The following is a 14,592-nucleotide window of genomic DNA, read 5'->3' as shown; positions in this document are numbered from 1 at the left end:
CTGAAATGTTTCACATAAATATGATGTAAAGATTCGGAGCACTAGCCTGATATTTTCTGCTTATATTATAAATATGCACGTTATCCAGGTTTTGTCTATCAGAGACAAGCTGCCCCCAGGAGGACCACTTTCCCCCTAATCTTTGTGTTAAAGTCAATGGGAAACCGTGTAATCTCCCAGTAAGTTAAACTACAGTCCATTTGTCTATCTATCCATCACTCTAAACAGACACATGGTCTCTTTAGCTTTTTTAAAGAATGATGAAATTGTCCAAACTGTTGACCTCTACACTAAATTACATTTTCACAATGCTGTTTGTTTGAATTTTAACGTAAAAAAAAAAAATTCATTCATTCATTTTTCATTTATTGTCATCCTATTGTTTTTCACCAGGGATATCTGCCTCCTACCAAAAATGGCGTGGAACCAAAGAGGCCCAGCAGACCCATCAACATTACCTCACTGGTCAGACTGTCCACAACTGTTCCCAACACCATTGTAGTGTCCTGGACGTCAGAAATTGGACGGGTAGGTTAAAAAAAAATCCCCATCCCCCCACATTCGTGAATACAAGTACTTTGTTTTCAAATGTTTTTTTCCCTCACCTCAGCCCATTACAGGAACTCTTGTTGAAATGAAAATGTATTTTTAGCACCTCATACGTGTCTTGCAGCCATTTGCAGTTACATGATGGCCAATTATAGCATTGGCTTTATGCAGTTTATGTGAAAAGGTCGGCATGTATGCAGTATTTTAGTGTTTTCTCTGAATGATGAGTTGAGGGACAGCTAAAAATAACCAGTATCAAAATAAACTTGCCCTTGTTTCAGTCTTTTTTTTCAGACAAACAAGACCTTTTGTTGAATATTGATGGATATGACATCAAACAGAAAGCATTAAACTTGAGCTTTATATTCATTTAAATGCTTTATGTCTATTCTGGGTTTTGTGCTCTACACTAAATGTATATATTTCCCTGCAGATTTATTTATCTGAAATGCTTTGTGATCTTTGTGAATGCTCATCTACTTTTTATATGTTTAGGAAATGCATTTGTGATGAATGACTGCTCTTGTTCATTAGCAGTTAATGCATATTAAGAAAAATAATCTAGATTTTGATAAAATGGGCCACTGTTTACTTCTGAGACTACTGCAGGCAGACAGGAGTTCATTACTTCGTCCACAGATCCCTATATCTTATAAGCTAACACATTAATCTTCTCGCGCATAAAACATCACTGCACCTACTAGTAATATTCAGCTTCATGAATTATGTCTCTTCTTATCTCATAACTTGCCTCGGCAAGCAATAAGCAATCCTAGCGTTCTCTGTGGTAGATTCCTTAAATTTTTCACTCTTTCTCAGGAGTCGTGAAAATTATATGAGCTGTACCCTCTCACTGAATCTGAAAGGCGCTTTATTATAGAACCTGTTCATATGGCACTGATAGAACGATGATGTAAGATCTGACCTGAAAATATAAATAAATTATGCCTAGAAGTAAACCTACTTCCCACTCTGTTATATCCTAGTACTAGCATCACATTGTCTCATTGGGATGTTACGGGATGTCACTTTGTCTCTAGTAACGTATCCACGGTTGGATTGTTTTTCTTTTTCAGAGTTATTCTATGGCAGTGTACCTGGTCAAGCAGCTGTCATCCACACTGCTGTTGCAGAGGCTACGGGCTAAAGGCATCAGAAACCCAGATCACTCCAGAGCACTCAGTAAGCATACACTTTCTCCATAGGAATTGAGCTGTTTAGTTTGTTGTCCTAAAAGAAAAGTTACATTTATGAGCCATGGGTTCCTTCTGGAGTTTCCATTGGGATTTTAGAACAGTAGTTTTTGATTTACACGACTGTTTTTTTAGTTTTTTTGTTAAAGAATTTAATACTTGTATTCAGCAAGGATGCATTAAATTGATCAAAAGTGAAGTCAAGACTTTTACATTTTTACAAAAGATTTCTATTTTTAAATAAATGCTTTTCTTTTGAACTTTCTGTTCATCAAAGAATCCTGAAAAAAAAAAAAAAAACATAAACCAAAAAAATTAAGCAGCACAACTGTTAAACTGTGATAATAATAAAAAATGTTTCTTGAGCACAAAATCAGCATATTACAATGATTTCTGAAGTATCATGTGACACTGAAGACTGTAATGGCTGCTTTGCCATCACAGGAATATACATTTTAAAATGTATTAAAATAGAAAACAATTGTTTTAAATTGTAATAATGTTTCACAATATTACCGTTTTTACTGTATTTTTGATTTTAAAAAAACGCAGCCCAAAATCTTTAACTGTATACTTTAGGTCTGTGTTTAACATTAATATACGTTTTCACGTTTAGTTCTAATACCTAACTACCTCAAATGTCAATTATGAAGCCTCTGTGTTGCTAAATGAGGACTTAAACGACTGAACCGCTCTGTTCTTTAGTGCTAGTTTAATAAATAGAAATAGTCTCTGTGTCCTCGTCTCTTCCTCACACCAAAGATAAACTATATTGTGGCCTAATAAATGGTTGGCATCTTATTTTATCCAATTTAAAACCTTAAAAATTGTGCTCCATGGACTGCAGTCAATAATCATTTTCTTAAACCTATCAAAACTAAGTAGTGCTTGATTGTGTATATATACCAGAATGTTTCAGTCTATATAGCGTAGAGTGATAGACAACATCACAGTTCTGCTTTACACAGATTGCTCTTTGATCTTGTTTGCCCTTCAAACCTTCCATGATACTTTAAGATTTTATGCATCGACCTATAAACTGTCTGAAGAGGCTTGTTAATACTGAAAGAACGCCCTGATGCCCTTGTTGTACACAAGCTACAGCAAGGTAGTTCAAACAAATTCTGAAGCACTAACATTTGTTTTCAGCATCATTACTCCAGTCTTCAGTGTCACATGATCCTTCAAAAATCATTCTAATATACTGATTTGGTGCTCAAGAAACATTTCTCATTATTATCAATGTTGAAAACAGCTGCTTAATATTTTGTGGAAACTGTGGAAATTTCTTTTTCAGGATTCTTTGATGAAAAGAAAGTTAAATAGAACAACATTTATTTGAAATAGAAATGTTTTATAACATTATGAATGTCTTTACTGACACTTTTAATGAATCAAATGCATCCTGGCTGAATAAAGGTATTAATTTTATTCAAAAAGAAATAAAAATCTTACTAATAACAACCTTCTGAGTGGTAATGTATGTATTAATTTGAAGTGTTTGGTCCTTTATTATAGCCAGCGTTGGGGAAAGTTACTTTTAAAAGTAATGTTACAATATTCTGTTACTCCCTAAAAAATCAACTAATTGCATTACTTAGTTACTTTTTATGGGAGAATAATGGGTTACACTTTATTTTAAGGTGCCATTGTTACAGTGTAATTCCAGGGTTTCCACGGGGCATTAAAAAGCATTAAAAGTCCTTAAATGGATTTTGCGATATTTAAGGCCTTAAATGGCATTAAAAAGCATTAAATTGTAATCCTACAGGCATTAAATTTTGTTATGGTTTTGAAGAAAATGTTATATTATCAATTTATTTGAATATAGTCTTCATAATTAATAATTTGTATTTGCTGTCGCAAAATATGTTAGTGTGATTAAAAAGACGTGGAAACAGTTTGGTGATTGCCTCCGGCCGGAGCAAAGTTGCGGAGGTGGAGCGAGTAATTTTGGACAGCAGGAACAACAGGAATAAAACTAGACCAGAAAACTGGGAAAGTGCATGGAAGACAAACAATCTAGAACATGGTTGGTGGTCAAATTAAAGAATGATTTTGCAGCATTTGTAAAAAGGTATTAAATTGTGTAGCTACAATGGGAATCAACGCCGTAAAATCTCATGCAGTCTGACAGCCACAGATCGACGGTAAAAGGCAGACAGCAGTTATATAAGTTATGTGTAGTAACTTTCTCTCATCAGCTTGACATCCGCTGTTGAAGCTCACTTTGCGTTTTTTTAACGCGTTAACGCATGAGATTATTTTTGTCCAGTTTAACGCTGTTTTTAAACGCGCTGCCTGTGAATGTCCTGTCTATGTGACACACACATACACACACACACAGAGAAAGACGCGCGCCAGATCGTGCGCACAGACTGTGCACCAGAAAACGGTCCTCTTTCGCGCTTGAACGAACAATAAAACACAATAAAATAAGAGCAGTCTTAAATTAGTGAAATTAAGTCTTTAATGAACGCAAAGAGTTGTGAGAGAATGAGGCGCGTGTTAGATCCGTGTTTCTGTCAGCAGCTGCTCTTAAAGGGACAGCAGCCAATAAAGCTTACTGTCAGTAAAGTTAATCACAGAACAAAGGCACCAGAGAAAATTACTCACTGCTATTGACTAAAGAACTCTTGTAGCTTTAATAAGCATTAGTCTATATTTAATCTATAATTTATGCTGTGCAGACTGTTTGATAACTTCATTCAATCATTTTTTGTATGTTAGACAGGAAGGCCAAAGGTAAATATGACATTTATTATAGGTTTATTTGAGGATTGTTTGTTAAGTTCACTTAAATTAAAAGTTGTCATATTTTTTTTAAGCCTAATGTTAAAAAATGTATATAGCTTTCAATTACACTGTAATGTTGGATGGCTATAATTAATGTTTAAAATGATTTTATCCAGATATCAATAGCTGTATTAGTATCAGTAAAACTGGTCTTTATGTTGTCTCTACATTCATTTGTAGATTAACTGTGAAATGATTACATTATAAAATATATAAACTAATATAAACCTAAACAAATGTAAGTGTTTTTAATTGTGTAAAAAATGTGTGATTAATCAAGTTTATATATATATATATATATATATATATATATATATATATATATATATATATATATAAAAATAATATCCATGGTTAGTCATGGGTTGTGTATGGCATTAAAAATGAAAAAAATGGCATTGAAAAGGCATTAAATTTAAATTGAAGATCCCTGCAGAAACCCTGTAATTATATATTTATGTACTGAGTAACTTTAAGCAACTAAATGCACTTACTATAGGGTTAGGGTAGGATTAGGATTTGGTTGAGGGTTAGTTGGATGTAGTTATGCATAATTTACTGTTAATACTATGGTAAGTACATGTAACAAGGACACTGTAAAACACTGTAAAGTGTTACCGAATAATGTTACACGTTACTTTTGCATTAGTTTTTCTCACCTGGGATTGGCTTGTTTGTTTGTTTTTTATTTAATATAAATGTAAAGTCCCTTTCACACCAAAAGTGATATTAATAAGGAAATGCAAATTAACGCCTTTACAGTAGAGGGCGCACCTCAAACAAACCTTTCAGCTGTGCTGCCATTCTGACATGTAGAGAAGAAAGTTCAACACTTACTTAAAGGATTAGTTCACTTTCAAAAAAATGTTTGCTGATAATTTACTCACCCCGATGTCATCCAAGATATCCATGTCTTTCTTTCTTCGGTCGAAAAGAAATTAAGGATTTTGAGGAAAACATTGCAGGATTTTTCTACACAGAATGGACTTCAATTACAACCAACTATACCAATGTTCAAAGAAGGTTCAAATGTCCGTCTCAGTGCAGCTTCAAAGTCTCTACACGATCCCAGTCGAGAAATAAGGGTCTTATCTAGCAAAACGATCGTTCATTTTCTAAAAAAAATAAAATATATATATATATATATATATATATATATATATATATATATATACTTTTTAACCACAAAAACAAATACTAAATCTGAATACTGAATTTTTGTGCAAGTGAGATGAGTAAATGCCTGCTCACATTTAGTCTAGAACTACAATAACCGTCATGTTTACACAGTGCACACAACGCCTCTGCACCTTACTTACAATTTCTGTCAACATGGGGTCAGGAGCAAAAAAATAACTTGCATTACTTAGTTTGTTGTAAATTTAAAAGTAATGAGTTACTTTACTCACCACTTGAAAAACGTAATCTGATTATGTAACTCACATAACTTGTAATGTGTTACCCCAACACTGATTATAGTCAGGTTAAATGTGACCATATTCCTCCAGTTGTATTAATAACTCACAGATATGTATTAATGGCAGTGCAGTTGTAAAGATCTTTGTGGGTTTTGTGCTCCTAATGTGTGCTTTTGCTCATGTCCTGCAGTAAAGGAAAAGTTAACGGCAGACCCTGACAGTGAAATAGCAACCACCAGCTTAAGAGTTTCATTATTATGTCCGGTAAGCATTTTATCAGATCACTCATCAAAATCAAACAAACACACACATCCGGTAGTGTATATTTTTGAATGTCTAAATGTTAGTTTAAGCCCAGGGACCTGCTGCAACAAACCTTTAAAGCTAAGAAAACCCTTAATTACAATTCGAAATGAATGATCACCAAGGGTTTTCTTTGCTTAACAGGTTTGTTGCAGTCGGCTACAGGACCTTACAAAAACCATGTGAGAACCAAAGCTAGAAAATACGTTATTGTTTAGGATTCTAATGTTTCAAAGTAGTTAAAGATCACACAAAGCAAATACAGATGTTTTTGATTTTAAACTTAAAATTAAATCAGTTTCAGAATGTTCTGTACATTATGACTCATAAATCTGTCTAAAACAGTTAGACTGTTTAATGTCAGTTGTATATTGTTGTGATTATATAAGTTTTGTTCATGTTTCACTTCTTGTTATTTTCATTCTTTGGTCCATCTCCAAACCTCTGTGTGTGTGTGTGTGTGTGTGTGTGCACGCGCGTTTGCCTGGATTGTTTCCATGCAGTATGTCCGTGTGTGTTAATTTCTCTATGATTGTCTGTGCTTTTGCCTGTGTTACACAGCTGGGAAAGATGCGGCTAATGATTCCGTGTCGGGCGTTGACGTGTTCACACCTGCAGTGTTTTGATGCTACGCTCTACATCCAGATGAATGAAAAGAAGCCCACATGGGTGTGTCCTGTCTGTGACAAAAAAGCACCCTATGAACATCTCATCATTGATGGGTATGTACAACCATAATAGAACAAAACTGCACATGAAATTCATTTGATAATAAGGGCATAATGCATAAATGTTACGTTTGATCATTGAATGCAGTAATTAGGTTTAAGTGAACAATGTATGAACTCGCACCTTTATTTTTCTATTATAATTTTCACTTTCTCTCTTCTCTAATCTCTCCTCTGTTCCCAAACATTTCTCTGTTCATCCTTAGATTGTTTATGGAGATTCTGAACAGCTGTTTAGATTGTGATGAAATTCAGTTCAAGGAAGATGGCAACTGGGCCCCCATGAGGTCGAAAAAGGAAGTGCAGGAAGTGTCTGCCTCATACAATGGCATCGATGGTAAGTTTCAGTCACTGCTGATCATCTCCTCATATTGTTGAGGAACTGCTGCAGGAGGCGTTTTGGGTGCATTGTTGAAAATTAAGAATTGTTCAAAAGCATCTTAAAACCCCTAATATAGCACTGGTCATTTTGCATAGCACTGTATTTTGGTGAGTAATGTAAGAAAAAATATCAGCACAGTTTTCTTGTAAAGACATACTTGACACAATTATTGACTGGCAAGTAGCTTGTTATTTGCTGTGGTCCAGGGTTCTTTAGCAATAAGGTTTTTCTGGTTTGTGTGTATGTTTGTTTCTGGCTACCTTCAAATATACACTAACGTTCAAAGGTTTGGGGTTTGTAAGATTAAATATATACTGAACAAAATTATGTTTTTGCCCCCATTTTTCATGAACTGAACTCAAAGATCTAAGACTTTTCTATGTACACTAAAGGCCTATTTCTCTCAAATATTGTTCACAAATCTGTCTAAATCTGTGTTAGTGAGCACTTCTCCTTTTCCGAGATAATCCATCCACCAAACAGGTGTGGCATATCAAGATGCTGATTAGACAGCATGATTATTGCACAGGTGTGCCTTAGGCTGGCCACAATAAAAGGCCACTCTAAAATGTGCAGTTTTATCACACAGCACAATGCCACAGATGTCACAAGTTTTGAGGGAGTGCGCAACTTGCATGCTGACTGCAGGAATGTCCACCAGAGCTGTTGCCCATGAATTGAATGTTCATTTCTCTACCATAAGCTGTCTCCAAAGGCGTTTCAGAGAATTTGGCAATACATCCAACCGGCCTCACAACCGCAGACCACGTGTAACCACACCAGCCCAGGACCTCCACATCCAGCATCTTCACCTCCAAGATCGTCTGTGACCAGCCACCCGGACAGCTGCTGCAACAATCGGTTTGCATAACCAAAGAATTTCTGCACAAACTGTCAGAAACCGTCTCAGGGAAGCTCATCTGCATGCTCGTCGTCCTCATCGGGGTCTCGACCACGACTGTTCGTCGTCGTAACCGACTTGAGTGGGCAAATGCTCACATTCAATGGCGTCTGCACTTTAGAGAGGTGTTTTCTTCACGGATGAATCCTGGTTTTCACTGTACAGGGCAGATGGTAGACAGCGTGTATGCCGTCATGTGGGTGAGCGGTTTGCTGATGTCAACGTTGTGGATCGAGTGGCCCGTGGTGGCGGTAGGGTTATGGTATGGGCAGGCGTATGTTGTGGACAACGAACACAGGTGCATTTTATTGATAGCGTTTTGAATGCACAGAGATACCGTGAAGAGATCCTGAGGCCCATTGTTGTGCCATTCATCCACGACCATCACCTCATGTTGCAGCATGATAATGCACGGCCCCATTCTGCAAAGATCTGTACACAATTCCTGGAAGCTGAAAACATCCCAGTTCTTGCATGGCCAGCATACTCACCGGACATGTCACCCATTGAGCATGTTTGGGATGCTCTGGATCGGCGTATACGACAGCGTGTTCCACGTCCTGCCAATATCCAGCAACTTCGCACAGCCATTGAAGAGGAGTGGACTCCAACATTCCACAGGCCACAATCAACAATCTGATCAGCTCTATGCGAAGGAGATGTGTTGCACTGCGTGAGGCAAATGGTGGTCACACCAGATACTGACTGGTTTTCGGACCCCCCCAGTACAGTAAAACTGCACATTTTAGAGTGGCCTTTTATTGTGGCCAGCCTAAGGCACACCTGTGCAATAATCATGCTGTCTAATCAGCATCTTGTTATGCCACACCTGTGAGGTGGATGGATTATCTCGGCAAAGGAGAAGTGCTCACTAACACAGATTTAGACAGATTTGTGAACAATATTTGAGAGAAATAGGCCTGTTGTGTACATAGAAAAAGATCTTTAAGTTCAGCTCATGAGAAATGGGGGCAAAAACAAAAGTGTTGCGTTTATAATTTTTTTCAGTGTATATATAACTCTTATCTATACATAGACGCATTACATTGATCAAAAGTGACAGTAAAGACATTTACATTGTTACAGAAAATCTTGAACTTTCTATTTGTCAGTGAATCCTGAAACAAATTATCACATTTATACAAAAATATTAAGCAGCACAAATGTTTTAACATTGATAATAATAAGAAATATTTCTTGAGCACAAATCAGCATATTAGAATGATTTAGAAACATTAAAAAACAATAGTACAATTGTTTTGAACAATAGTATCAAATAAGTGATCAAATAAAAAAAAACTTTAGGACCCCATGTACACCTATTGTTGGCACTGTTCACCTGTGATGATTCATGTTATTACCAGGTGTAAATGGGGCTTGTGAAATTAATATCTCTGATCTGTTAGATGGTGGAAAAATGATGAATGTGACATTAACTTTCACCCTGAAACTATTTTGTTGACAACCCCGCTGTGTGTGCATGTGTAATCAGGTGGGTGTCGTACGACAGTGTCGGAGCAAAACTCTCATACAAACGGCAACAGTGGCGGCAACAGCAAAAAAGTGGAGGTGATTGATTTGACTCTTGACAGCTCGTCTGAAGAAGAGGAAGATGAAGAACCCCCTCAAAAGAAAAGCTGCCCCTCGCTGTCTAGCCTCTCTCCTCAGATGGATAATGGGTAAATTATAATTTCAGTAAAACATGTCAAATTCTTTTCAACTCTTTGAATATGCACAAATAATGGCAAAGGGTCATTTGTGCTACACTTTTCTCAAGCTAACTTGTTTGTTGGTGTGTGTTTATAGGGTGTTGAATCTCCACAGACAAGCATCTCCTTTAAGCCGAACTCCCAGCATGCCTCAGGTGGACACCAATTACATTCCTCCACCTCCTCCCCTTATTCAGGACTACCGCCACTACTACTCTACGCCCACTGACCTGTCAGGTACAACACACAAACATCATTAGAGAAATGTTTAATTTGGGAAATGTGCTCATTTAAACATCAATGTTTCATTTAAACTTCAATGCACTGATTTGTCCCTGTTACCTCTTACAGATCTCAACTTTTTCCCTTTTTTACAAGGGGAGAATCATCAGGTAACACAATCCAAACATTTATCAGCCCACTGTGATTGACTATTAATAGCTATTAATTGCAAATAGATTAGCAGTATAATAGATACTGCTAATCTAGTGAATGTTTTCTCTTTACCTGACTCTCTTTTTTTTTCTGCTGTGTCTCTCCAGCACTACAACATGGTGATGGCAGCGGCTGCATCTGCATCGGAAGAGCACGACCTCCTCCTGAGCCGTTTCCTCCCGTACGGCTCGTCCCAGCTCTTCCTGGACCCTCCCTCCACCCCTGTAAGCAGCAACCTCCCTCCCATTAACGTCAACGGCAGCAGCCTGGTGTCCTCCAGCAGCCTACGGGAAAGCCTCGGACATCCACCTGCCCCACACCCCAACTCCGAATCGGCCCCCATGTCTGCCATATACGGATCCGTCCCAGACGTCATCTCGTTAGACTGACCCAGGACCGAACCCTCGTACGGGAAACTGACTGAAGAGACTTCCAAACATTGGGAAGAAAACGGGACATGCAGGATGACTGAAGGGTGTTTTTGTAAACGATGATAATCGTTGCCGTGTACAGAGAACAAATATATTTTTTGTTTTACTTTTGTATATACTTATCTATCTAGCTATCTAATGTATATGTAAACTTGAAAGAGTTTTCGCCCAACACGGCTTGCTAAGTTACTTTGGGTTTTAGCTCCTTGGAAACTGACGCTATTTTTCCCTTCACAGCTTCGGCTTTACCCCTTTAACATAATATGAACACTTTTTATGTCCTTTCCCCATCATATTCTGTGATTGTCTATATTTTGTCTGATTTCACAGGGCACAATGGCTGCGATCAGACCGTCTGCCGGACCCTTGGTTCTTCTCTCTTCCCAGCAAAACTTGACATGTTTTTGCCAATCACATTTCCCCTATACATGCATAATTATTTTATATAATGCTTTTAAAGGGATAGTTCACCTAAAAATGACACTTCTGTCATCATTTTTATGTCATCACTTTTTTTTTTCTCCATACAATGAAAGTCAGTGGGCTCCAGTGTTGTTTTTGACCCCACTGAAACATTCTTAAAAATATATTTTGTGTTCCACTGAAGAAAGAAAGTCATACAGGTTTGGAACGACATGAAGGTGAGTAAATTATGACTAAATCTTCATTTTTGGGTCAACTATCCCTTTATGTTGGTGGGCCGTTAAAAAGCATTCCTTCACCTTCAGATTAACAACTGGAAGTAAAAGCATTGTTACAGATTGACAATATCTGACCTCATGATTCTTATGTGAAATGTAATTCATGACTGTTTTTAAAACAATGTAATTCTCTAACAGTTTTACATCCATATTTTTTCTTGCTCGATGCCAAAAGAACACTTTTTAGTGTTGAAGTTTTTAGAGTGAGAGCTTGTGAGTTCAGTGAACTTAAACGTATACCTTGTGTAGAAAGTAAAGATTTACTCTCTCTTTGTGGCTACCATGCTTGATTGTTCTCTCATTCTTTCTTCCGTCCTTCCGTCCCTCTCTTTTAACATTTTTCAGAAGGAATGATTTGTTGGGAGGTTCAGCAGTGGCGTAGATGGTGTGGTTACGGTGTCTTTGATGTTGCCGTGCATCCTTGTTAACTTTGTTTCGACATTGAACAGTGACTGAGGTCTCTGTTCATTTGTCTATTAGGTCATCTGTGCTTGGTACTGTGTGGGAAGTCCTAAAGCCACTCATCATTTCTTCTACCGTTTTGTCACGTGTGCCTTGTATGAGTGTTTTTTGCATGTGAACGACTGGACCTGTTATTTCTTGTACTTCAGTTCGCCTGTATTAAAATGTTCCTCATGGCACCCACCAGATTTGGAGCTCTTATCTACAGACTTAGAGTTTCTAAATGAATAATCCCTTTGAGTAACCAATGGATGTCCTTTCAAGTGCTGCCTGGGATTAACAGAGGAAATTAATTGCAAACGTTTTTGTTCAAACAATATTTGAGAAAATTAGAACGGAAGATAACGGAACGGAAAATAGTGTTTTCAAAAAGAAAACATGTTGGAAAAATAAAAGTTAAATTAGGAAGTTCAAATCTTTTTTATTTGTACTTACATCAAACAGGCTAAGGTGTGTGTGTGTGTGTGTGTGTGCGCGTCCGTGTGTCTTGTGTGTTTGCTGGTGTGGCTCTCTCAGTGTGTTGACCAGACCTCTTTTTAAAGCCTAATTGGGTTTGGGACTGGGGTAATTGCCTGTGACAGAATCTAGCTATTGCGTCTTGCATTATTTGATAGACTGATGAGTCTCACTCTGTTTCCTTTGCCCTCTAAACCTCCTTTTAACATACATTTCTTCTGAAAGTATTAGATGTTTATCAGTCGATTTGTCTCTTGACTCTTAGATCGGTTCGAAATGTAATTGTTTAAGTAATTAACAAGATAAAATGACAGCGATAAAAATACATATGCTGTTATGGCAAAATCCTTGTTACCAAATTGACTACTTGTTAGATCTCTAGCAGTGTTAATGATTGACCATATTTTAACAGGTAAATCTTGACCGTTTTTTGTCCTTTGTTTCAATGTGTCTGTCTCACATGACATCATGTATTTGACAAGGTTTGTTACCAAGGGTATAGAAGAAAGGTTCAGTGACAAACAGAATACAAGTTTTCATTAATTTGTTCATTTTGGTTATGATTGATAAAGGGATAAGTTGTGTGTGTATGAATGTGTGTATGAAAGCGTGTGTGCATGTTTTTGTTTTTGATGTAAGGCAAACATTGTGCAAATTTGGATGTTCCAGTGATGTGCATTTATGTGTTAAAGTTGAATCCTCAACTTCACAACAAACTAATTTATATATTTTAGATGCAGAATTGTGTTATGAGTGGGCTTGGTGTCAAAGTCCAAGTTTATTTTATTTTCCAGTTCAGTAAGCAGACATCTATGCTCACTGCCTTAAATTTCATCCACTCTGTGTCTGTGGCATGTTTTATGGAAAGAAAAAAAAAGATTTTTTAAGATGTGGAAGACATATTGTACAGTAGACCAATGTCAGTTTGTATAAAGTACTAAGTAAAAAAAAATATTTATTACATGCATTGAAAGAAATTGTTTACCTATTGAATGTTACATGTTTATGTAGAGACATTTAGATGTAATAAAATGCATTGAGCTAACTTTGGCTTTTGTCTTGATGAAAAAAAAAAAAGAGCTGGTTGAGAATGAGATGCATGGTGTGTATAAGATTTCATAATTATTTTGGTACATTTTAAGAATTTGGAATTCACTCCTTTACATTAGAGCTGAATAGCTCAGCTACTTTAACTTGCTCACTGAAAAGTAACTTGCACTGTCAGATGGGCATAAGCCATTTGAGTTGAATGGCATACTGTTCAGTATAAAGGTCAGACAAGCCTGGATCAATCTGAAAAGGTGAAGATTCTAAATTGAGAACTAACCAGGTGCCTGTTCATATTTCAGAAACGACTGTATCTGGGGCAACAAACTGGCACATTTTCAATTCACACAGGCCTAAGGCAGATTTAAGATTATATGAAATGTATCAATTTGGTTGTCTTTTTTTTAATGATAAAACCCACGCATGAGGCTAACCAACCAACTCTTAAAACCACTAAAATTAACATAATACATGGTTTCTCACAATTTTAACCTTCTATTCACTACTCATTCTGATAACCCATGGTGTCTCAAATGCCACATTTTAAATATTTCTCTCATTCAATCCTCTCATTCAACTGTCATATCAGATCCCAACTTAATGGAATAGTTCACACAAAAATAAAAATTCACCCTCAAGTTGTTCCAAACCTGAATGAAGTGTCTCTCTTCTGTTGAACACAAAAGAAGATATTTTAAAGAATGTTGGTAGTCAAACAGTTGACGGTAGCCATTGACTTTCCATAGTAGGAAAAAAGTACTATGGAAGTCAATGGTTATCATCAACTGTCTGGTTACCAACATTCATTAAAATATCTTCTTTTGATGATGATGACAACATTTTCATTTTTTGGGGGGTGAAGTGTCCCTTGAAACATCTAAACCAAAGCCTTGAAGTGGTAGTAAGAAACCGTGAGAAAATGGTGTAAATTTACATGTGAACAGCAGATGGCAGTGAAAACTTACCAAGATGACAAGATCCACCTGTTCCCTTGCAACTCCACACAAAGCCGCTTTAATAAACCTCATCTCTGTTTAAACTCTTTTTTTATTAAAAACGTTTTTTTTTTTTTCTTTTTTTT

At 36.7% G+C, this 14,592-nt stretch overlaps 1 protein-coding gene and 1 long non-coding RNA gene across 2 annotated transcripts in view; both read left to right on the top strand.

Moving 5' to 3' along the window:
* The window catches only part of pias1a (protein inhibitor of activated STAT, 1a), a 47,395-nt gene extending 33,886 nt beyond the window's left edge, over positions 1-13,509 (top strand). Inside the window, exons 5-14 of the mRNA XM_084109293.1 lie at positions 89-179; positions 394-528; positions 1,626-1,731; positions 6,147-6,220; positions 6,821-6,981; positions 7,194-7,324; positions 9,763-9,949; positions 10,077-10,216; positions 10,331-10,371; positions 10,522-13,509. Coding sequence (XP_083965419.1) covers positions 89-179; positions 394-528; positions 1,626-1,731; positions 6,147-6,220; positions 6,821-6,981; positions 7,194-7,324; positions 9,763-9,949; positions 10,077-10,216; positions 10,331-10,371; positions 10,522-10,803 — 1,348 coding nt within the window. The 3' untranslated portion in view covers positions 10,804-13,509. The remainder of the gene's footprint in view (positions 1-88; positions 180-393; positions 529-1,625; positions 1,732-6,146; positions 6,221-6,820; positions 6,982-7,193; positions 7,325-9,762; positions 9,950-10,076; positions 10,217-10,330; positions 10,372-10,521) is intronic.
* LOC311079346 lies at positions 2,248-5,379 on the top strand. The gene is made up of 2 exons (XR_014605388.1): positions 2,248-3,401; positions 4,975-5,379. It is a non-coding gene; the product is annotated as an uncharacterized lncRNA (long non-coding RNA).
* Positions 13,510-14,592: the final 1,083 nt, after the last annotated feature.

Source organism: Abramis brama, assembly GCF_963993115.1.
Source record: "Abramis brama genome assembly, chromosome: 3".
Taxonomy (NCBI): domain Eukaryota; kingdom Metazoa; phylum Chordata; class Actinopteri; order Cypriniformes; family Leuciscidae; genus Abramis; species Abramis brama.
Note: the sequence above shows the minus strand (reverse complement) of the source record. Positions and strands in the feature narration are given on the sequence as shown.